Here is a 26,587-nt window from a genome sequence, read left to right on the forward strand (position 1 = left end):
TATCTATAGTATAAAATATCGTTGACCGTTTCCTCTTAAAAAGGACTCGTAGAGAATGAGTTTATTTTTCGTCTGTCTGTCAAGGCTCTTTATCTCGGAAACGCATGGAGGTATCGAGTTTATATTAAAACCATTACAGTCACTTAGTATAAAAATCAAACTTATATAATGTGATGGGTAGCAGCGATAGTGATTGTACCATCATTTTGTGGTAAAGGAAACACCTCGAGCAGGTGCTAGTACTTGTGACCTTGGGTGTAGGTTTAAGGGAACCCTTTAGAAAGCATTAACACTCACCTCACCTACCCGACATATTCTCTATGCCCACACTAAATAATTTATGATCAATTGATCAGAATTTCATTTCATATCAGATCGTGATCGCACAAAATCACTAACGCGACTAGCAGCGTGACAGCGTTCACGCTGCCTAACAAAGAACAACTTATATCATCAAAATCCCTTTTAATTATACTATCACACATCTATAAACAAATACCTCCTTTTTATCATAATTTAAATAATGACGACATAATTTAAATAATGACACTTATAAGTTAATCGTAATTCGTTCGTTAAATGACACTTATAAGCTCAACCCAGGGACCTCGTGATCCTAATAGGTGGATAAGGAAAAATGAAAGTCGTTAAATTATTCAATTTTATATTAAAAATACATTTACAGGTACAATATATTTATTGGTTTTTTTCTTTAGAATTATACAATAGGTAAATGTTATTGCTTCAATTTGTGATATACTGAAGCTCAACATAATATTTGTATTTATCACAACAAAATAGGTACGTGGTAATTAGGTACATAATAAATGCAAATTGTCTCAAAAATTGGTTTCTCGACATGTAAAGTGCGACTGTTCAACATAAAAAAAATATGTAACCGTGTAATAACAATAATGTTTTATGCATTCGAATGGATTCGTTATACTTATTACAAAAATGGACAGAAATATTTCTCGTTAAACTCGTCTGAAAATATTGTCATTTCTGATGGATCTTTTACTGGTCAAACTTCATCTTTGTTCTACGAGTAGGTATAGTGCAACAAACTTTTCTGACCCGGTTGCCAAAAATGGTACTAACGTCGCGGCGGTCGCCATTTTGTAAAACTTCACACAAAAAGCGCGACAAGAGTGACACCCTCACTGAGCCCTTACTGAGCAAAATAAGTAGGTAAGTTATCTGTCATTTTTGGCACAACTTACTTGCTGGGACCTATAGCATGGCAAGTTCGTTCGTAACACTCCCAATGGTCCGCGCGGGCCGGGGGGCGTGTAGCGATGAATGAAAACCCCACGGCTGATGCACCCCACTTGCCCGCACGCACGATTGCACACCCGCGCAGTCTTTCCCCCCGTCGTCCGCATATCATGGGAGTATCATCCACGAACTTGCCAAGCTATATAAGTGTATTTTCAAATATAATATTGAAATTATTTTGAAGGTCATAACGTTTGAAGTACAAATTAATTGAAATACAAAATATCATCAATATAAATTATTATAATAAAAAATACGAGCGAGGCTTCATTTTAGTTGTGTGAAGAAATGCTGCAGTAGCGCTACTAAAGAACGCACTCGATAGAGAGAGCCTCGAAGTCAACTCTATATGTATTTATCTAACACCATACTATAGATAGAAAGAAATAGAGGCAAATTCGAAAATCACTCTGTCGAGTTACAAAAACATCTTTACAGGTATGTCATCTTAAAGGGTTTTAAATAAGGTAGGTTAAGACCTTTGCTAATTTTTACTGACAAGGGGGGTGCGGGGGTAAATGTAAAAATCTGCTTACGTAATACTTCAACGGCCCCTCTTACCATTATTAGAAGAAAGAAAATGTCAGTAGGACCTATTTCATAGCCCGGCCTAGAGGTGCTAGATGCGACCAGTGACAAGAATAAAAAGGCAAAATTTCGTCTAATGGCGGAGTTGTCCCAGTCCCATCTCTTTCGTACCAACGCAATGAAAGAGATAGCAGTATTTCCGGTTACAGTGCCATTGGTTGAATTTTGTGTAGGCACCTTAAATCCTTCAAGAGATTAACGCACGTTATCGCCACAGGATTCGTACCCAGAACCTTGAGATCCAAAGCACTGACACATAACCAATAGTCCAACGAATACGTTACTTAGAATATATGTATTATTAACCTTTTATTTTGTGATGCTACAGTGAACTGAAATATTCTTTTTCTACTCCCATTTGTTAATCAACTCTATAGAAAACCTCAAACCATATCACAAAGCTATTCATTATTACAGGTCGTTTGGTAATGGTCATTACCTCACGGGTAAACCGTGTTACAATGATTTTTTTTTAAATTTTAAAGTAGGTAGTTCCATGGCATTGGCTATATTCAGGCTTTCATAAAAGAGACAAAATGTAGGAGGCCACGCCGAGATTAATAATCCAGGAGGTTACGCCGATACAAAATCGAGGCCATACTTACCTAACGCCAATAATTATTTAAAAGTTATTTACCAAGTTTTGTTAATTCTTTTAATCTCAGAATACAGAAAACATCAGAAGCCACGTTCAGCCGTCATTACAAAGCACGCATTGTGTCCTATAGTAGATACGACACACAAAACGGCATACACACAGTGACTAATCGCTTGTTCGTGAAATTACGCCAAAAAAGAGTAGTTTCAACGGCTTCATTTCTATGCGCGATCACAACTTCTGGTGTTTTCTGTATTCTGAGCTTTTACAATGGTCGTAGAAAAAGTATTGCATGCCACTGCACGTAATTAGCCACTCTAACACTCGTGCTGTGTGTTGTGCAATTCGGGTTCGTCTCTTTGCACAACAATCGCTCGCGCTACAGTAGACCTTATTACGCGACAGTGGCATAGATAACTATTTTACAAAAACCGGCATCGAAATAGTTTAATGTAACACTATAAATAGGTACTTCGCCAACGTACTAAAGGCATCTAAATCACAATTTCTACCCGGCTAAGCCCTAGTGAGAGAGTGAGAAAAAGAGATATGCAAAAATTCACAACATATTTTTACTAGATAGGTAAGTATTTAGTTATAGTATAAGTTAAGAGTTTGAAAAAGTTATGAAAAAGACAATTGCATTGGCAATCACCGTAAATTTAATTTGTAGACAATAGTTTACCAGCAAAAATTTCTATGTTTTTTTTATTATTCTATGACCAGATAGCCCACTTGACATGAACTTTGCTTAAGTAGGTACGTATTCATTTCGAGACCACGTCCAGTCCTACAAAATTGTGAAGTGAATTATGGACGCTGTTCCTTCCAAAACAACTTAGTGCGTCCGTTAATAAAAAAATATGCTCACTGAAAATTAATCTACTAAGTCACCAGTTGATTTTAAATATCAATTAAATATCATTTACAAATAAAATATAATTGATCAAATATAATACCATTATAAATATTTATCTTTAAATATTCTGCATAAATCGACTTTTATGTTGTACTTTTTTTATATAAAATATACAACAATCTTCAATTTCATAGTTGTAGTAACGATGTTTCGTTCAACTCGCAAGTGCGAGCTTCGAATTCCCTATACCTCTCTGTCTAACACGATACTATAAAAAGAGGGCGATATAGTATAAGAGTTCAAAGCTCACACTGTCTAAGTGATAAATGCGTCGTTATAGAAAAGTCCTCCTGATTTTTTGCTACGTTCATAATTTTGTCCGACTTACCATGAATATCGTAAAAGGTACCTATACCTAAACAAAGTTTTGATCATGTATAAAAAATTGATTTCAATTCATAAACGTACTTGGTCATGAATAAATATTTTATTCCTCGGTTATGATTCACTGAACTCACGGACTGACAGTAGAACGTAGACGTAGGAATAAGTGAGTAATATAAAAACCCTCAAAAGTGATAGGTAAAAGGTACAGTATGCATCAAACGTCTTGTCCGTTCTGAAGTTGCGGTGCCGAACTGCTTATAGATAAGATTATTTATAGATAAATATATAAGTGGGGAGATATGATTTTGTACACTGCGCTGCGTAGCCACACTCGTGTTCAGTAGTGCTAACCAAGTGACCAAGTGAAGAGAAATAGGCAAAATGTCTTATAGGTAATGGCGGAGGAGTAATCCCAGTCCCATCTCTTTCGTCCCAACGCAATGTAAGAGATAGCGGTATTTCCGGTTGCACCGCCATTGGTTGAAATTTGTCCATTTCTCTTTACGGGATTAGGTACCTTTTTGGTCGCTTGTTAGAACTACTGAGTGGGATAGAAATTTATGGATAGGTATTTATTATATTATACTTACTTATATATTTATTTCTACATAGAAATCTTTGCCTGTCTGCCGACCAATCATAATACACGAAATAAATGAAAAATTGAGCAAATCTTTAGAAAGTACATAAATAGGTACAGGTAATTTAGCAATAGTTGCACTTAGTGCCATATTATAATGATAGCACAACCTACAATAAAATCTAAATATAATAAGTATGGAGATAGAAATGTAGGTATAGGCACGTTGTGTAAGAAATCAAAAGATTACAAAAGATTAGAAACTAATTGGTGCATAATTCAGCTATAGAAATCTGTAATCTTGAAAAAAAATAGGTGTACTATGCGCCAAGCTTCTAGACTGCTCTGAAACGTTAAACTTTCCAGATATTATAACCCGGTACCTATGCATAGTGCACTGCGCAGCTATACGTTTCGTATTCAGAGCGGACTCTTTTTATTTTATTTTATTTTTATTCTTTACAAGTTGGCCCTTGACTACAATCTCACCTGGTGCTAAGTGATGAAGCAGTCTAAGATGGAAGCGGGCTAACTTGTTAGGAGGAGGATGAAAATCCACACCCCTTTCGGTTTCTACACGACATCTCTCGACTCGAAATTTGGCTAACTATATTTTAAATTCAAATTTCTTTTAAATAACTAGCACTTATTCCTTAAAAGCCAAGTAAGTAGCTTGATACATACATTCTGTCTGTCTATCTGTAGGTAGTAGCGGTAGGTGTTTACTTCGTCATTTTTACAAATAAGTGTAGTGCGATACAAAAGAGTAGAATAGAAAATAAATGAGGGCGCTGTTAAATTTAAAAGAAAGTAAATCTCGTCTAAATAAATGATATTTATAGTAAGTCGTATGGTAACTATCCGAATCTTCACTATGATTTTAATAATAATCTGTTAAAACTACTAATAACAATCGGTTGCTCTATAATGACAGACCTTTGTGATAATGACAGTATATGTGGTGTTGCCATAGAGCGATTTTCTTAGTTAAATTTTTATTAACTTCTACTCTTTTATGTCGCACTTTACTTACATAAAAAATACAAGTATTTAACATTACTATTTCATGTTCTTTTAATTAAAAACAAACCATAAATAAGACGGGTCACAAGATTTTTAAAACTCGACAGAGTGAGTTTCGAAGTCGTCTTTATACCTCTTTGTCTAACACGATACCATAGACAGAGATAGAGACGAATTCGAAGTACGTACTGTCGAGTTACACAATTTTTTTTTCAAAATAGCGTTACAGGAAAGGAGGGAGTAAATAACTACTCAGAATCAATTGACATTTGACAGGGATAACCTAAAAAACAGTACCTAAGCGTGTAAACAGCGGCGAAGAGTCCATACAGGCCTATTCCCGCCGGATTGCCTTTTAAAAATCCATACATAAATATTGTAGGTACTAAATATGTATGGATTTATAAGAAACTGGAGTTTGTATCAAGCGGCATGAATTTCCTTTTCTTTACCTTCAGCGGCTTGCCTTCGTCAAAATTAAATCCTTCGCTACTGTAGTGGTAATAGATATATGTATTTAAAAATAGGTATTTTCACAAGTTCAACAAAACTTGTAGAACTTAAAAACCGAAGGCCTTTTAGTTTATATCTACTATATATTTTCGATTTATAATACATATAAGTATATACCTACTAAACAACATAATTATTTTTTATATTAGTAAGTGTAGAAGAGATAAGTAGAGAAATTTGAATGATTTGAATTTTTAGTAGCTAGTGGGTAACTAAGAAACAATTTGAAATAGGTTTTAAACTTTTTTATATTAGCAATTGACTGCGATATTCTCTAATGGTAATGGTAAGTGGTACCTAATGCCGCCCAATGTAGCTACACCAACGACCATGATGACCGAAAACAAGCAATGCCGAGGGTGTACCTGAATGTCGTAAATGGTCTTAAATTGACACCAGCGACAGTGGCGTGCACAAGCTTTTCAACTAGGGTAAGCACCATACAAATAAATTGTACAAAATAACAACAAAATGCAACGTCGCTCTAATTTGTCTCTAAGAAAGAGCGCTATTGTTGATGTAGGCCTACTGCGCATTAATAGTGCCAATGCATACCTATTGTGTGGTTCGACATGGCGGACGCGGTAGACTTACAAGACGGAGGTCCTACGTTCGATCCCCGATTGGGCCGATTGAGGTTTTCTTAATTTGTCCAGGTCTGGCTGGTGGGAGACTTCGGCCGTGGCTAGTTACCACCATACCAGCCAAGACGTACCGTAAAGCGATTTAGCGTTCCGGTATACGATGTGTAGAAACCAAAAGGGGTGTGTATTTTCATTCTACTCCTAACAAGTTAGCTCGCTTCCATCTTAGATTGCATCATCACTAACCATTAGGTGAGATTGTAGTCAAGGGTTTGTAAAAGAATAAAAACATAACTGACTAGTTTCTATATATAAATAATATTGCATATTATCGGAATACTAGCGATTTTGAAATTTTTGAATTGGCCCGAATTCAATCATTGGAAATTTTATCTATCTAGTAAGACTAGTATGCGCCAACGACATACCTATCCCTTGACGAGACAAAGACAAAAATGTCGACCAATAGCGGCTTAATCAAAACATCTCTCTCTTAAGTTACTTCATGAGAGATATTTAAACTCCGCGATTATGGGTCGATAATAACTAATTATTTTCTCTTCACGAAATATGTCGTTGGCCTAAGGCCACAAAGTAACAGGAGAAGTCGTCAAAAACAAACAGCAAAGTAAGATTAGGTAGGTGATTGTAAATAGACCCATCTCACATATTGCGACATTATAAAAACTTTATATTTCTATGAAATAGTCTGATCCAGCCAGACGGCAAATATCCTTAATAACTTTTTATTTTAGCCTCAAACGCTTTAGTCGTAACAGGTTAACCTTATAAATAAAATATAAGCTTTTATCTTCTATTTTCCGTGTCGAGTAATTTCTTTTCGACAGTGATTTCTACTTCAGTATGTCGAATGCGACGCGTGAGTGTGTCTATTCGATAATCGATTGCGTAAAAGTAAACTTCCCCATCTAATCACGAATTGAGATTTCTATTTTTTTTATGATGCAATTCCATTTAAATTCATGTTTAGGAACTTTAACGCCATCTAATAGCATGACAAAATACTATCCATTAGTACACTAGATGGCATTTATCATTGACGTATTAATTCAAGTTTACTTTTATGCGATCGAGAAGAGACATGTATCATATGCGGACGTTGGTTTGGTAGGTTCGTGCAGTATTATAGCTATCCAAGAGCGGGCTTTACGTGAGCAGAAATGTGGAATCATACTTGTACATATGTATTTTTCATCAGCAAACTTACTTACGCATTTATAATATTAATTATTAATTTATAAACTTTTACGCTACCAATCTGTAGTGGACCTGCATAGTAGTCATCTTAAAATTTTTAATAGCTTCATTTTATTCAAACAATTATCACAGCATTCGCTTACATAAATCGCTATGACATCGGAATAATTGTAACACCTACAAATATTACTACAATTCTTATGTACTTGTCGTTTATCCATTTAGCTTACGAGTAGGATTATCTCTCACTGTGTTTTTGGAGTAAAACTTCTTTGCGCACGTTTGACTTGGAGTGAAAACTGGTGAATTCATTACGAAAATTGTAATCCAACGATGCGTGCTGCCATCTACAGGCATAATAAAACAGCGTTAGTTATTTTAATCTACCAGTAGTTGTCGTTCTTAGAGATCTTTGAAACAATCTATTTTGTCCACGAACCTGTTGCGATGAAGTTATGCCTGAGGATCATAGATGGCGTTTTAGTGTTTAATTTTTGAAAGAAGTTTTACTTCAGTCGTGTGCACACACACACGTTTTTTTCTTTATTTTGTAAATAAAACGCGATCTTGTCAGTTAGCTACTCATTCTTGGAATGATCACTCACACATAAATGTGATGGTCGAATGACAGTCACCCCAAGCAACACCATCTGAAAACAAACTCTTAAGTCTGTTTGTCTAAATACAAAGTCTCAGAATACAAACTTTTTTTATGATTTGCAACAACGATTGCTGCTAATGTGCATAAATGCTCATATCCTTATAATTAGGTAAGTGTAACTCGATTTATGGACATACATTCACTATTGCGTCCCTCACAGCTCACAGCCCTTCGCTTTCACTCTGTGGACGCGAAGGACGCGCCTAACTCGTAAACAATTTATTATAAACGATCGAAAGTGCGTGGAGCTACCGGCTTTTACGTGGCACTTAAGTCATAGCAAATAAATATGAATCTTTAGTTGATTAAAAAATATGACTTGTGCATTCATCGGACCGACTCAAAATACTGTTATTGTTATTAAAGTTATTCTTTATACTTGTATAGGTCGTCTCTTGACCAGTAACATTTTTGGAACGATGTTTTTACAAGTCGACAGTGTGAGTCTCTAATTTCGTCTCTTTCTAACACGATACTTTAGAGAGAGAGAGAGAGAGAGAGAGAGAGAGAGAGAGAGAGAGAGGGAGAGAGAGAGAGCTATTATAATACTCACATTGTATAGTTATAAAAGTATCGTTACACAATAGCGCTAAAGATAAATCAAGTAAGAAATTTAGATAGCTTAAATAACGCCGCGTTATGTAAATAATTTTTGGTTTACACTAATCAAAACATTTGCATGCGTTCGAAAGAAGCGCGTACAGTTACAGTACATCAGTAGACACCTATTTTCGGGCATTAGTGACGTGCGGTAAGAGGTATAGTCGGATGCAATCTAAATGACGTTACCGCTGACATCTAAAGTATTGTATTGCTCAGCTTAACGCACGATGTCCCGAAACGTATGTAGTATATATAGTTTGCATGCTATTTTAGTACGCGTAACCATAGCAGCACGTTGATACCATTACAATAAAGCGTACGAAATTTTCAGTTATTTGACATCTTAAATCCAGGCTACCACAGAGCATGTATAACACTTTTGTTTTTAATTATACCTACCTACACTTATGACCGCCATTTTGGGCCCACTCACTTGCCACAGTCTGTAACATATGGGACTTTAAGCTATAATGAGAGTAAAGATAAATCGACCAAACCACGGCGTACTGCTCGTGTTCGCGGTGTCGCTGTGATCGATCGGCGACCAGCAACGCTATTCTGTTAATAATATGATGATGTTTTTGAGTCTCGAATTTCACATTTTTACTATAGATTCTATAGTATCGTGCTAGAAAGAGAGACATCTAAAGTTTAGTTAAAGAGAGTTAGAGACGTGTTCGAAACTCACACTGTCGAGTTTTAAAAATATCGTTACAAGTTTTTATATTTTAATTAACTTATGGCAAAGCGTTTTCGTGTCCCTGATTTCGTACATTACAATATCCGAGTGGTGAGTAGGAGTTTCTATACGTTTAGAATCGTGAAAAGGTGAAATACAACTAATATGGCATTGAAACAGCGCCTGAATCTACTCGCGAATTTTATTTTGTCTCGCTAGAACTAGATGGCGTAAAAATTAACTTGAAAAAAAGAGATAACACAATTCGTTACTAGATGGCGCTGTTAGAATTCTATAAAATTCAAGTTTACTTTTAGGCAATCGAATGGACAAACTCGCACGGAGGATCGCCGCGGGTACGTCACGTCACCGCAGACGCGTTGGTTTGGTCATAGACTCCGCACCACGAAAGAAGTCCCGCGGTTAAAACTGAACTAAAATTGACAGCGCCTTACACAAATGACAATAAGCACCATTTAGCGCCGCGTTCGGGACATTTCGTGGCGCGAAGTATAGCTTAAATCTTAAACAGATGCTATGTCCTGTGACTTATCACCGCTATCACTCCAAGCCAAGGCGATTTGTTTACTCTGAACACAAGTTTACAATGTTCGGAGTCAATGGGACTCAACTAATGGTGTAGCGGGTGGACGTTGAGCGCGACAAGCGCCGAGCGGGCGGACGTTGAGACTGGCTCGGCGTGTGCTACGAACACCGTTGTAGAGCTCGAGACCTGCAACAAAATATAGCAATTATACCATAAGGAATAAAGTTGATTTTGCTCTAGCTACCTAGTGGCTACCTATCTGATATCTCGTGAAGAAAAGTTTGCTATAGACCACACGACTGAAGTAAAATTTCTATAACTCCATCTGTATGTATGAGAGAAAAAATGTGCGCGCATACTGCTCTCTCTTACTCCTACAGTAGCAAAAGAAACGTAACTGTCTCTTTCTATCTTCACTAATATTCACATCACACTTTAACATTTTTCACGCATTCACCAGCTTACTCCTAAAGTCAAGCATGTGTCGGCGCGAGTGAATGACTTGAGTGGAGAAGGAGAGTGTTAACTAGTTTTAAAAGACGTCTTTAACCCTACGTCCATCAGTCATAAGTCCGGGACTTCGCTCAAGGTTATTCTCTGCCACTTGAGGTTTTATTGGAACTATTAGACTTTGAGGCTTTCATTCAATAAGTAATTGTGTTTTGATCTTTAAACCCGCTTTTGATGTCAGCCCGTTTTTCCAACACGTGTAAAGAAGTTTTTCTTAAAAAATGGCGATATTTCCGGTTTAGCTATTGGTTGACAATATGTAATTTTTTCTTCACGAGATATACCGTGGCGCACATCTTAGGCTTACAGGTTATAAAGCTAAATTAAACGTTCCGGTACTTGTAGATAGTACCTATACTAATTACGCACCCAACAATATACTTTAAGTAGGTAAACTAAACTGTAAGGCCAGGCTTAATAAAACACAGGTTTACTAGTTAAAAACGGCTTAAAACGGGAACGTTTTGGTATATGGTGACGCTTAGGCACTTGGCGTAAAAGTCGTTTATTTTATTTAAAAAGCTGTCAAAGTCACATTATCTATGACACCACAGACGTTCCGTTTTCGGCCCTTTATTGTAAGGCACAGATAATATATTTATAGGCATTTGCGTCGCTAACATAAACTATAATGTATGTTGGTAACTATTGGTTTTTCACGTAAACGATGACGCAAGCATCCGCTAGTCTAGCCAAAATAAGAACCTTCTCGCTGCTATAATGCGGCTTGGCCGACTTAGGCGACTGTTTATTATCTGTAGGTCTAGTGTACGCACACTGAAATATCTCCTGGTAAGGGACATATTGTCGACCAATAGCGACTCTCGTAACGAAAGACGTTACGATTGGACTATAGAGGTAACAAAAAGTCCAGATACCACACCCTGCAATTAAATAGTGACGCACCCTGAGGATACCATTCCGCAGATATGAAGTCAGACGGCCATTAATTTCCTAAATCTGGCAACACACTTCACACTCACACATACTCGGCGCCATTGCTTCAGTTAATTGACAGCGAGATACCGTCTTATTATTATTAGTCTATGGATGGGATAAATGAGAGAGCGATTATTTCGCTTCAATCGCTATTGGTCGACAATGTCTTTCTCGCGCCACAAGATAAGTCATTAACCTAGCCTAAGCTTACCAATGTTATAATATAAAATCTAAATAGGTACATTATTTAAAAATTGAAATCGGAACTACTGAAAATAGTTTGAGAAAATCACAACTATCACTAAGTTAAAATCTATTTCATAAATTCCATGCCATTAGATACTAATTAGATAAAATGTATTAATAACAATCAAATAATTTTGGTCTAAAATTAAATAAAATTGTACTTATAAATAAGTTTATAAAACCAAGTACTTGCCTAAATTTACTCCATATAGGTATTTAAATATTATAAACGCTTAGCGTTCTCACCCGCGTAGGTCCCGGCTTCAGGCCGCTTTCGTAAGAATGCATGACTACAGTCTCACCTGATGGTAAGTGATGTCTAAGATGGAAGCGGGCTAATTTTTTAGGAGGAGGATGAAAATCCACACCCCTTCTACGGTTTCTACATGGCATCGTACCGGAACGCTAAATCGCTTGGCGGTACGTCTTTGCCGGTAGGGTGGTAACTACCCACCAGCCAGACCTGGACAAATTAAGAAAATCTCAATCTGCCCAGCCGGGGATCGAACCCAGGACCTCCGTCTTGTAAATCCACCGCGCATACCACTGCGCTACGGAGGCCTACAAGTTGTAGGTACTTACAATGCCTACCCTAGTTAAAAACCTTGTGCTACTGCTGAGGGGTTTGAGTTGAGAGGTGGTTTGGAATGGAAACTACGTAGGTGAAACCGCGGGGCCTCTGGTAGTCCTTAATATGAGTAGATACTCGTACATTTAGCTTTGCGATGTAGGCATCTATTAATTTAAATACAGGCACCGACTTAGCATAAAGGCAACACTGTACGCAAAACCACACACTAGACCAAGCTTACCACACTTACATAAGTAAAACTAAAAAGCTTACCACAATTACTTTAGTAAAACTTACTTGATTACCACACTTACTTAAGTAAAACTTACAAGCATGTCACACTTACTCAATTAAAACTTACAAGCTTGCCACACTAACTTAAGGTTTACCACATTTACTTTAGTGAAACTTACAAGCTTACCACACTTACCTAAGTAAAACTTTCAAGCTACCACACATACCTACTCAAGGAAAACTTACAAGCTTGCCATTTGCCACACTTACTAAAGTGAAACTTACAAGCTTACCACATAAATCTTACAAGCTTGTCACACTTACTCGATTGAAACTTACACACTTGCCAAAATAACTTAAGTACCTACAACTTCAAGCTTACCTCACTTAAGTAAAACTTACAAGCTTACCACACTTGCTTAAGTAAAACAAACTTACAAGCTTGCCACACTTATTTAAGTAGAACTTACAAGCTTACCACACTTAGCGAAGTGAAACTTACAAGAAAAGCCTTTCATATCGGTGACTCCCTAAAATAAGTTTCATTTGTTATTTTAAAATATAATAGTGGACAATAAAAAGAAAACATTTCCTTCTAAATACTTTTGACCTTATTCTACAAAAGAAAGAGATGTACTAAATTGAAAATCTTTTCACTAGTTTTCATAAAAAAATGAACAATACTTGAATGTCTGAAAAAAGGAAAACGCTTGCAAAGATTAATCTACGGTAGTTGAAGTTTTATTTTTTTTTATGTGCAAAATGGAAAAAAATAACTAAAAGGAGAATGGAAAACGTGCCTGGAGGGTTTACCGTTGACTATAGTAAAGAATGAAGCGACAATGAATTGAATCGGGCAAAAGTTGGGAGCCTCGCAGAGTATAAAACAATAAACAAAAGAAAATGGAGTAACCTTGCACGGCCGTCTGACGTGATCACAATGAGTCGGGGTCCCAAGTGATTGTAGGTATGACCCAGGCACAACCACCGCTTGATGAAAACAAATGAGACAAAATAAAGTTAAAAATGGTATTAATTAATGAATTCAGTTAACCGTCAAATTTGCAGGACGCTTAGGGCTAGTTCGGACTACTTTAGCATTTTACTCGAGTAGCGTATTAAACCACTTGCTACCGCCCAAAAATCGTTCGTTAATCGACTAAAATACCTACTAAAATAGTCCGAACTGCGAACTAGGCATTAGGGATGTGGGCAGTGAAAAAAAACTTATCTAACCTATTGATATTTTACATCCTTAAGCGTGCTGCAGAGTGCAGATTTGGATGTAAACTTGACTGTGTGTGGTTGGCGTTAGATTCACATGCTTTTTTCAGGTAGGATAATTTATATGATACCTGATTATTATCAGTATCTATAATCTATTAGCAATAGACACAAAAACTGCAAAACGGATTTTCATGGCGATTTTACCAATAGGTAGAGTGAGAGAGAGAGAAGGCTTAGGCATTTAATGTGTTGACAGTTGACAAATTTTTTGGGTTTTGTGAAAATTGGTCAAAATGTGGCGATAATTTTTTACTTTTGCTGGAAATCAAGCAATCTGTTAGCCTTCATCGGTAACACTGTATAATGACTCTTTGGGATATGACAAAACAATGCATATTGGGATAGGTATTCTTGTTATTTAGATCTGTGTTTCCTGCCACCAACAATCTTAACACATTCAAGGCAAGAACGTTCCATCCTAGACCTCATTAATGGCATTGGGCACGCTGGTAGCCAAGCTCAAGTTTAATGACCATTAAAAAAGAAATAAAAATAAAATGGACTATAAATGATGATTCCATTGATACCTGTGTGGTGGTCTGTGAGGAGAGCCAGGTGGGGAGGATGCAGGAGACAAGGCAGGCGTGGTGGGGGCGGAGGCAGCTCGCCGGCGGGAGTACTCGCTCCCCCCCACTGCCATACCCGAGCCGCCCCCCACTGGGTCCGTCACGCGCGTCACTGACAGACCTGACGCTGACCTCGTCGGCCGAGTTGGAACTAAAAGAGATGAACATAGGTAACGTTGATCAATAGTTTAATAGAACCTTTTTTTTTTACAAGTTAGCCCTTGACTACAATCTCACCTGATGGTAAGTGATGATGCAGTCTAAGATGGAAGCGGGCTAACATGTTAGGAGGATGACAATTCACGCCCCTTTCGGTTTCTACACGGCATCGTACCGGAACTCTAAATCGCTTGGCGGTACGTCTTTGCCGGTAGGGTGGTAACGAGCCACGGCCGAAGCCTCCCACCAGCCAAACCTGGACAAATTAAGAAAATCTCAATCTGCCCAGCCGGGGATCGAACCCAGGACCTCCGTTTTGTAAATCCACCGCGCATACCACTGCGCCACGGAGGCCGTCAAAATCTTACAAACTACATCATAAATATTGTAATAATGTTAGCTATCTGCTAGCAATAATACTGTCAAAATCGGTTCAGAGATTAGCTGGAACAAACGGACTGGTATTGCGACGAAAATTTCAATTATTTTTTTTAATAAATAGGTTAACATGAATACTTATACTTGTAGTTACAAACTCTTAATTAAAAAATACTATATACTTAAATTGTATACGATGAGGTCGACTACGTGGCCTCAGTTGCTTCTTCGATCAAAGTTACCTCCACTATAGCTACAGTCCAGCGGGCGATGAGAGCGGTCTATAGTTGGACTAGTGGAGGCGGTAGAGAGAGTAAAAGGTGATCTCTTCAACCCCCCTCCCGCAGGCTTATACTTGTATTTATGTTTTCTGTGGCTTAGCCACTGTGGACGAGGTAGACTGCCTGCGTGGTCTCGGCTACCTCTTCGATCAAAGTTACCTCCAGTGTAGCTGTACAGTCCAGCGGGCGATGAGCGTGGTCTATAGTTGGACGTAGTGGAGGCGGTAGAGAGAGTAGAAGGCGATCTCTTCAACCCCCCACCCCCTACCCCCACAGGCTCAGCCACCGTGGACGCGGTCGATGGCCTACGTGGCCTCGGTTGCCTCTTCGATCCAGTTCTGCATACACCTATAAATAAATGTCAAGAAAATAAGTGTAATAAGCAGTGTTAAACAATTAAGCCCCGCCTCCACGATCGACTGTATCATTTATCGTTGGCTATATTGACAAGCCGACGTTGTGCGAGAAAAATATGCATATCCTATCAAGTAAGTTGAACACAAATGACATTTTGTCTGTGCACGGTTATAAGTAAAAGTGCTAAACGCGTGTTCCGTGGTTGTCCATCAAAGGTGTATAATTGACCATTAGAAAGAAAGAAAGAAAGAAAGAAAAGTTTATTCAGAATACACATCATACAAAGAAAAGAGAAAAAAAAAACAATAAATCAAATACATTGCAACTTGCATGATGTGATCCTAAAAGGGTCTCCACTCAGCATATTGCAGTGTCCGTGGGGACACCGCGCTGATTACTTACGCAACTGTAATGAGATCAACTTGTCGCTATGGTTACTTGTACGTCTAACACTCGATAATGTGTTATTGCGGATAGTTCAACTTACAAGCCGCGAACTATACAATGTCATAAAGGTGTGTTACTTCTGTCGACTGACACAAAGCCATTATAGGCGTAGCGTGACGTTACGATGCTTAAAGCCAAGCCTAAATATGTTTTTCGAACATTTTAAAACTGCGTAATTTTTAACCATTCGACCCAAGTTATTACTGTGGTCTTAATTTATTATTAATTATGAATAATTTACAGCGCAGCGGTCCAACGACATTTTTTTTTTCAAAAGAACATTTGCCATATTTTTTAAATATGACCAAAGTTCCCATTATTCTCCAACTCGTCTGGAAAGTCCAACGGGCGGGGATCGAATAACCACCCCTCGGTAATGAGTCCGACCGCTTTTACCGTTGAGCTATTGAGGCTATGGTATCATGGTATGGTACGGTATATAGGTATTGAAGCGTGGTGGGTAAACCTCCATAACCGTTCCTATAAGGAGGGAGGTCCTGCTCTGTAGTGCACCGCTAATATAGACTGATAATATTGAATTAGTGAGGTTCAAACGATTAAATATAAAAAGATGAGTCATCATCATTAACAACCCAAATCCGGCTCACTGTTGAGCACAAGTCTCCTCTTAGAATGAGAAGGGTCCAATGCGGATTGGCAGACTTCACACACGCAGAATGCTCAGAGAATTAAGAAAATGCTCAGGTATGCAGATTTCCTCTCCTTTTCTAGTTTGAGACACGTGTTTAACGACACATATTTAATTTATATTAAAATGCACATAACTGAAATGTTGGAGGTGCAAGCATAGCACCGGAATCAAAACTGCGCCCCCGGATCGAAGGTAAAGGTCATATCCACTGGGCTATCACGGCTATTTCCCTCACTTACTCATAAAAAATTCCAAATTGTTACTTGACCATGGCACTCCCGCTACCCACACATTGCGGACCAACCAACAGAACATTGACATAACAAAAAAAAAAATCAGACGAAAACGTAATTCGCAGCATCGTCGATCGCATTAGTGATCATAACGTCTGTCATGGCTATTATGTATAGGTACATATGTAATGAGTTACGTAGATACAGTCGATCGTGGGTAAGGCGCCTTATAAACAAATCTACACTCAAGCTTGTGGTTAACCAAGTGAATTATTTGAGCACTCTGCTTGCTAAATTGCTCATTAAGTGCTTGTGATATGATGGGGGAAAGCATAATTACGTAAATCAGATGACGCGAGGTATCTTTATATTAGCTTCTATATAATTACATATAATAATACGTGAAGCGAAAAGTCTCAGTATTTTTACGAGAATCATTATGAAAGAAATATAACTAAACTAATCATTTATTTCAATCGCCAATTAATAAAAAAGAAATATTTAAAACAATAAATTAAAATAAACTTGATAAATATAATAACAATTTTGTTTTATATTTATCAAAACCCCTTTTTTGTTAAAAAAAAGATTATTAACATATTAACAAAGATACTCGAATATATCATTAAACCTGCATTATTTTTACATTAAATTTAAATACACACAGACGCTTAGCTCAGTGATTAGCTTATGCTACTTCACATCATGACGTTGTGGTCTTGAATCCTAGGTCTCGATGAACTTTATCGAACTTCCTAGCCCCTGCCCCCCTAGCCAAGTGACACGTCGATTCTCTTTCTACGATCGCTAACAATGACAAACATAATGACAAATCTTGATCACGTGACCTGTCGATAGCAAATGTCATTCTGATACATTTTTCTATTTTTCTAAGCGTTAGCGATCGTAGAAAGAGAATCGACGAGCCACTTGGCTAGGGGGCTGATCACTGAGAGCATGATAAGCCATTGGCCTCGGTCTATAACATTCTGAAAGTGATCCATATAGAGTCAACCATTATCAACCTCAGTCCGCCAATCCGTATTGGAGCAGCGTGATGGGTATACAAATTCTCCTATAAGATAAGGTTTGGACTGGTTTTGTGTTACGAACGAAGTTGCCAAGCTATAAATCAAGTTAAATAGCCAATAAGAACCACCACTTGAACGTTCGCGGGACCGAAACATCCCGGTGTGGTATTTATGAAAGCGTTGCATTATTTATAACTTGAACAGTGTGCGTATACCTACTGGCTAATGATAAGCTTACTTATTTTAAATAGTAGGAATATATGAAAGAAAATAATCTAATATAAAGCAAACTATAAAAAAACAAAGCTTACAATAGTGTTTGGTCTTTATCTTTATTATCTAGAACAGATTGATTATGCTATTCAAATTTAAAGTGAACGTAACATAAAAATAGCTATTAGGTATATTTTTTTTATAACCAAGGCCAGATGAGCATTGTTTTTTTTCAGTTTCATTTCATAAAAGAAAGTGGCACAAGACTTAAATAAAAGTAAGACGTAAATAAAAGTTCGCTCCTAGACTCGCATAATATTTAAAATTATTATATAAAATTATTAGTAAAGCCGGATTTACATTTGTCTGACGTGTCGTGTCGTGACTCATCAGAACAGAATCGGTTTCATACATTTTTTTATTGTATTTTTTTTATTATATGACAACGTTTACATTTTTTTATTATATTATTATACTAAGTACAGACAGAGGATCTTTGTAATTTAAGTAGATATCTTTAAGTAGCTTGTAAGCTCTGTTAGTATTAGTTTGTAATTTGTTCTTGATTTTTTAATTTGTTTTTTTTTAGCTGAATAAAGGATTTTATTATATTATTATTATTACTTACGCGTTGTGAAATGTCGTGATGGATTCTGATGTGTCGCATACAAAATGTATGAAACTGATTCTGTTCTGATGCGTCACAACACGACACGTCAGACAAATGTAAATCCGGCTAATTAATAAGCCGGATTTACATTTTTCGACAATAACTGCTAACTACGGTTTTTAGACATTTTAGATTAGATATAAATATAAAAAAAAACATACATACAACCGAACGTAGAACCTCCTCCTTTTTGGAAGTCGGTTAAAAACTACGCTCACCTGACCGGGTTATACCTATCACTACTCGTAAATACATTATTTTTTAATTAATTAAAAAGTAAGTATATTATAACATTAATTATATTTGTTACAATGATTAATTGCACACAAAGTGAGTGCTCGGTTAATTATGTCTACCAAAAACCTGAATGATTATGACAAACTAGGAAGGTGGCTTGTATATTGTGCTGCAAAAACGATTTATTATTGGAAATATATTTACCATTTGCATTCTGGAATTCAGCCCGACAGTCTGCAGTCCAATCTAATAATAGTTATTATTTTCGGAGCCAATATAGAGCCTTTGGACGAATTAGTATTCGTTTTCCCATAGGTAATTATTTTTAAATCGGGTAATTTTAAATAAATTATATATTTCTAGAATAACACTTGGACCTCGCTCACGAGATTACCGCCATGTGGAATGTTGAGTCAACTATTATTGTTCCGATAGTCGTTTCAGTCACTGGTCTTACAGCGAAAAGCTTCGATCAACACCTTAGAAGCTTTCGCTTAACTGCTGGATCAAGGGTCGGATACAAAAGGCAGTTGTTCTAGAGACGGCACGTATGTGAGGAGGTTCCTCACTCTGGAGCCCTGAACACCAGTTGCTTGGGCACTCAAATGTCTCGCAGCGGGAGGGTTGAATTTTTTTTTATAAACTTTTAAATGTTTTGTATTTTATTAACAGTCATCAGCTGGTTCTTGCAACGCAACACATTCCAAACTGATGCACGTTGTAAGAACCAGCTCATGACTAAGGGCCCCGTATAAATTCAAAACTAGACGGACATACTCCGACGTTGAATCACGTAAGTATTAGCAGTGGTTCATAATAAATTAATTTGAATGACACTCACGATAGTTTAAGTTCTAAAAATCGATATAACTTTACGTAAAATTTCGGCTACATATTAGATATATTACCTACATTATTTTAGTAGGCCTTGATGTCAGCTATCACCCTGTATAGTATGTCGTACTATTTTCGGGACACCCTGTATATACCTACGAGTATATATAATGACGACTATTAATAATTTATTTTTTGTACCTACATATATTCCAGGTTTCATTCCTAATTAGAAAATTTTAATATGTTCCAATGATGTCTAATGTTCTGTTGGTGAATTATACAATAAAATGCCATATCCATTCGGAAAAAACACAATTTATTAATTGCTGACTAAAACAAATCTTAGAACAATAAAAATATCGTGCCCACTAAACAAACAGTACACAAGTAATATTTTTAATACGTATATTTTACTTTATATTAACTAACGACACAAAAACTAATATTATGTGATTTATTCATTATTATAATAATTAGTATTACGAAAAATGAAAAAGATATTCGATACATTTATTGTGATTGTATAGTATATAAGGTAATTGACATGTTTTCATTGGAATCTGATTATGTTTTAATAGAAACAATAAGTATATTAGATAACTAGAATCTCAGACGATAAAACTTTATGATTACCTACACATTACATTAGAAAAATCACTACATAAAAGCTATAGGTAAATAATAAATAGATATGTATGTTAAATTTTCAGTATTTAGGCTTAAGTCACTTATCTCTGTCCTTACCTACTCCTTAATTTTTTTTTAAATATTCGTTTACATCTAATACAATAGATGACAAGGAACCATAATGTATAAGCATCTGTAACTGTTAATACCAGTGGCGTAGCATGGGGTGGGGTTTCGCCGCTCGAAGCCTACTGAAAATTCCCCCGCCCACCTCTGTTTTAATATAATATTTATTTATTTGCATAAAATATTTTAACATTAAAGTAATTTTTTTTTATTTAACGATCCTGATTTACATCGTACACTTTATTGAAAATCAAGATACCACCACTGCTTCGAAAGGAGTACACATTTATTGAAGAACAAATGGTTAACCGAAACGATGTTGGTTGAACAAGCACGAAACATGTGTTTTATTAAGCGTGACCTCTGCCTCTGGTTCTGGAGGGTGTGGGTTCAAATCCGGTCCTGCACCTCCAACTTTTATGTTGTGTGCATTTTAAGGAAATTAAATATCACGTGTCTCAAACGGTGAAGGAAAACATCGTGAGGAAACCTGCATACCAGAGAATTTTCTTAGTTCTTTGCGTGTGTGAAGTCTGCCAATCCGCATTGGGCCAGCGTGGTGGACTATTGGCCTAACCCCTCTCATTCTAAGAGGAGACTCGAGCTCAGCAGTGAGCCGAATATGGGATAACATTTGGATTGTCGATATTTTTTCATTTGACAAAATTGTAACGCTCGCCGCCGCACCCTTCCGTTTGCCACCCAGCGCTCCCCACTTGCTACGCCACTGCTCAGTAATTTATGTACCTACCTATCTATGTGTATGTATTATTGAAAATAGTAAGTACGGCTAAATAATGGGCTTATTAATATAATGAACTTCATTACATAGATAATAATAATGCATTTACGTATTATAAACATAAGTAATACCACAAGAACGCATATCTTCAGATATACATACTTTTTATTTTTTTTACGATTAAGTAACGAACCTGCGTTAGGTGATTTCATAGGATTATTTGTTGTTCTTGTAGTATCACCGAATAAATTGCATAAATTAACAATCCATACAATAAACAACATTCCATACAATGTTTAACAAAACAGACAACAGCAAAGAAAAATACAAACTAAACGCAGTTAACTTTTACAGGAGCTTCAAAACAGTTTAGTGACCATACAGTTCAGAAAACACCATGCATAATGCGATGAGTTATTCCAAATATTTTATAACCGTATCCAAACACGGTATATTCTCTATGGGACTATTTCTGGGTTTGTGATGAATTTCACGACATGAATGCTGAATTATGTTAAGATAATAAATAGAGCGCAACAAAGAATGAGACATATACATATATGGTACTGGGAGTAGTAGGTGCGTAAGAATGTAGGTTCTAAAATTCATAACCAGCCTTAAATAAAGCGGATGTCCGCGGATACGGATAAATTTACTCAGCATATCGCCAGTAAATCTATTTTGTAACAAAGTTTTTATAAATCGACAGTGTGAGTCTCGAATTCATCTTTATCTCTCTGTTTTACACCATATTAATGATAGAGAAAGATCCAGGCACGTTGAAGCTCTCGCTGAACTATTAAAACATCGTTACAGAATAGCGCTACTAGGGAGCTATTCCACTATTTTATACTCGTCGACCAACTTTGCCCCTATAACACGTCTCATTCGAATTTGAAATTTATGTTTTTAGGATGCCAAAATTAAAATGTCACTAAGAAAGAAGTTGGCAAGAAAATTAACAATTTTAGAGCTTTTTTTTTCTGATTGTGTAAGTGCCGTAGGCTCCTTATGGGACCTCAGCGGCGTCACCGGGGGGTTTGGGCGAGCGCAGAAGCATCGCTTTATGGGGCCCGAAGGCAGAAGCAGAGTAGATGGGCGGAACGACTCTCTAAGGGCGTCTCCTCTGAGACTCGGACCTCTTCATAGAGAAGTCGGCCGTTCGGGAAGGGTGTTTTGGCCTGAGTGTACCAGTCCGGAGTCCCCCGAGATCGTGAGTTAAAAAGCCCACGTCTGGGTGACTTCAGATATGGGGAACCTCGTCTTCGTCGGCGAAAACGCTGTGTAGCTTGTGTTTGTGTTGCCTGGGAAGCATTGTCGTTCGTTATGTCATCGTCAGGATCGTAAAAGACTGGGAAGGTTGGTATCGGGGATGTAGCTGCAAGCCTCAACAACTAGTTGGTTGGGTTGGGTGGAATTTTAGAGTACTGTAACTGTGCAGAACGCAAGGGCAGTTGTTTTGCTAATTTACGTACGTTTCCCAACTGTATGATCGCTAATCGGTGTCTACTACTAGAAGTGCTACTCTACGTACCGGTGGGGCACTGGCGACCCATGGCGCACTTGCCCTCGCAGATGGTCCGCTGGTTGAGCATGGTCTGGTACGAGTCCAGCATCACGCGACACTCCGCCATGTCGCTGTCAGTCAGCGCGAGCGACGGGTAACGCTCTTTTAGACGTCTCCTTTCCTGCACAAAATTGCTTACGCTACAAACTTATGCTGCTTTTTTGCGTTTAATTACCTATCATCATCATTAACTATCCATATTCAGCTCACTCATGAGCACAAGTCTCCTTTCAGAATGAGAAGCGCTAAACTAATAGTCCACCACGCTGACCCAATTTTTTTTTTATTCTTTACAAGTTAGCCCTTGATTACAATCTCATCTGATGGTAAGTGATAATGCAATGCTAAGATGGAAGGAGGAGGATGAAAATCCACACCCCTTTTCGGTTTCTACACGACATCGTACCGGAACGCTAAATGGCTTGGTGGTAAGTCTTTGTCGGTAAGGTGGTAACTAGCCACGGCCGAAGCCTCCCACCAGCCAAGACTCTGCTGCTTTTCGCGTTTAATTACATGTGAGAACTCTGCGCTCGAAAGTGGTTAGTATGTATATACCTCTGGATACCTATGGATCTGAGACTTAATCTCTAACTATGGGAATCATAAGAAAACACTCACTGGGCGATGAAGCGAGCTACTCTCGGGTTATGCCTTCGTAATCAAACCAGAAATTGTACCAGAAACGTGTAGTACTATCTACCATCATCATTAACAAACCATATTCATCTCACTGTTGAGCACGAGTCTCCCAATGAAAATGGCTAAACTAATAGTCCACCATGCTGGCCCAATGCGGATTGGCATATTTCACACACGTAGATATTAAGAAAATTGTCAGGTATGCGGGTTTCCTCACGATGTTTTTCCTTCACCGTTTGTACGCGTGATAATTTATTAAAATTCACATTACTGAAAAGTTGAAGGTGCATGCCTCGGACCGGATTCGAACGAAAGCATAGGTCATATCCACTATATTGTAGTGGATATGGTCATATCCACTATATTGTAGTGGACATGACCTATGCCTCGTACGAAATAGTCCAGTTTGGGTTATATAAAATTTGCAGTTAGCGTTATGGCGTCCGATTACATTTGGTAGATTAGATGACAGGAAGAATGAATGGTTATGTACTTTTTACGCTTTAAAAAAACAGACTTTACAGAACTTTTATTACTTCGGCTTACTGGAGTCATCAGAAAATATTAGCGATTACTTGGAGAAAGATAAGCTCAGCAACTCATCGCCCGACCCAGGACTTGAATCCGACGCTCCGTGGGTTAACCAGTGGATTAAAAGTGTGCAATATGTAATTTGGTGGTTACAAATGGTTATGGATCTCAGATTCTGGAAAAGTTAGGAGCCTGATATTTGGGTAAATGATATTTCAAAGTGTTAGCTTCGTTATGACTATACAAAATACACAATTTGTAAAACTTTTCTCGATAGTTTATTTTTTTGAAAAATATATGTTTTGCTCACATTTTGCTTTCAATCTCAGGAAAAGCAAACTTATTTTCTTAAAATTTTGTTTTGTATAGAAAATCAGGTATATATCTTGAACATGGCCATTTTGTTTTTCGTTATGTTGTTTAATTTACTTGCAATTAGGTAGAAATGTTTTTGTCGCTCACGTCATAAAATTTGCGTCGCGCGTCAATCGCTCCGTGCTTTTCACTCACGTGAAAGTCATAATTCGGCGTCTCGTTTGCGCTTCGAATTTTATCCATATCGTACCGACGCGCTGCGCGGTCTTAACGAAGCAGTTTAATTTTTTTCAAGTACATTTGCCATCCCTTTTTTCATCCCCTGCCTATGTTCGTTTACTAGAGAGTTTCGTATTGTACTTAAGGAGTTGTGGATTGTTTTCATAACAATTTATATCCACTTTTTCACGGAGTAGCGAGTTGTAGTAGTTGGTCTCGTATTCCCTGTTCACTCACAAACTATATCTAAGCTCGAGAAAGTGCAACCTGTCACGGCTTTAATGTCATCGATCCATTTTTTCTATAACAGCCCCTGTAGCCAAGAAAAATGTATGGGAATGACATTTGTTATCGACAGGTCACGTGATCAAGATCTGTCATTCCCATAATTTTCTTGTTTTCGAAGCGTTTGCGATCGTAGAAAGAGAATCGACATGCCACTTGGTTACAGAGGCTGGCTTACTAGTCCAGGATATATTGAGCATTTTTACAATTTATTACTATCAAGTTAATTTTCCGCGAGTAGCTTCATCTTGATGAGATGCTCAACTTTTATAATTACGAATATTCTTGATTCTGGTAGCTAACTGGGTTGACAGGTAATAAAAATTTCTGAGCGTCGGAATGAGATAATGTAGCACGCAATTTGTAGAACATTGTGGCTGTTAAGTTGTATAACTATTAATTAAGCAACAGTAAAAGAAACAGCTGGTTAGTAACTACTTTTAATCAAACAACAACAGCCACAATGTCCTACAAATTGTGTGGTACATTATCATTTTCTGACGCTCAGAAGTTGTTATTACCTGGTAACCCAGTTAGCTACCAGAATCAAGAATTTTCTTGAATAAAAAACTTGAGCGTCTCATCGAGATGAAGCTCCTCACGGTAAATAAACTTGATAATTATCAATTGTAAAAATGCTCAAGGAATCCTGAGACTAGTTCCGTCTATAAAACAATTCATCATCACTGAAAATCTCATGAAAATGCAAATTCTTTGTTAACTTTGAACTGAAACTGTATATTCACAGAACACAATAGGCTGTTCTATCTACTCTTTTCCGCTTTGTAGGAGATTTTCTTAATCTCTATTTCTATTCATCTATTCACATTTACTATAAATGCAATTTCTTTCATCGGATTCTTAATATTGAAAGTTTTTTTCATAAAAAAAAAATCAGATCGATTTGAAATTATGACAAAGGGTAACTGCAAATACTAACTATGTATATTATTTACAGTTTTGAATAATATTGATTTCACAGATTCGGGAAAATTAAGCCAATATTATTGAATTAATACATGAAAAACAAAGATTTTTGGGATGTTTGTAACATAGGTAAATAATTTAATCTGACATTTTTCATTATGAGAAGTAAAAACATAAACGCATAACAACGACATTTATAATATATTTTTGTTGTGAACGCTACACAAATCTAATTATTTTACGAAATTGTGACGTCATATTTAAGCCGTATTTAGATGTCCCAGTATCTCCGAAAGTAATAATCGTATTTCACAGTTAGGTACTTTTATAATATTACTTTACTGTTAGCATACTTTTAATAGCAGTTAAAAAAACTGCCGAATTGATCAACCGTTTGCATATTTTAACTCAAACTTCTAACCGCCGTAGAGGTAATAAAAAGTTCAGATACTGTCTCATGCACGGATATAAGAATAAGCGCAGCTTTATGTTCTGTAGTCTCTTGTACTAAAATGTGACGCAATCCAATGATGCCAGTTCACAAAAACGTACACGCCGACACGCACACTGATGCACATATGAAGACAGACCATCCACCAATAAATTCCTATATGTGGCAATACACTTAAAGGTCGCCTTCCGT

General features: G+C 37.1%; 1 protein-coding gene across 1 annotated transcript in view; it reads right to left on the reverse strand.

Moving 5' to 3' along the window:
* Positions 1-651: 651 nt before the first annotated feature.
* Positions 652-26,587, reverse strand: part of LOC112051899 (dual specificity protein phosphatase 22-like) — a 79,560-nt gene continuing 53,624 nt past the window's right edge. The window contains exons 5-8 of the mRNA XM_052885780.1: positions 22,996-23,149; positions 15,449-15,637; positions 14,433-14,622; positions 652-10,304 (exon numbers count right to left, since the gene is read on the reverse strand). Of these exons, the coding sequence (XP_052741740.1) occupies positions 10,277-10,304; positions 14,433-14,622; positions 15,449-15,637; positions 22,996-23,149 (561 nt within the window). The 3' untranslated portion in view covers positions 652-10,276. The remainder of the gene's footprint in view (positions 10,305-14,432; positions 14,623-15,448; positions 15,638-22,995; positions 23,150-26,587) is intronic.

Source organism: Bicyclus anynana, chromosome 15 (genome assembly GCF_947172395.1).
Source record: "Bicyclus anynana chromosome 15, ilBicAnyn1.1, whole genome shotgun sequence".
NCBI classification, from domain to species: Eukaryota; Metazoa; Arthropoda; class Insecta; order Lepidoptera; family Nymphalidae; genus Bicyclus; species Bicyclus anynana.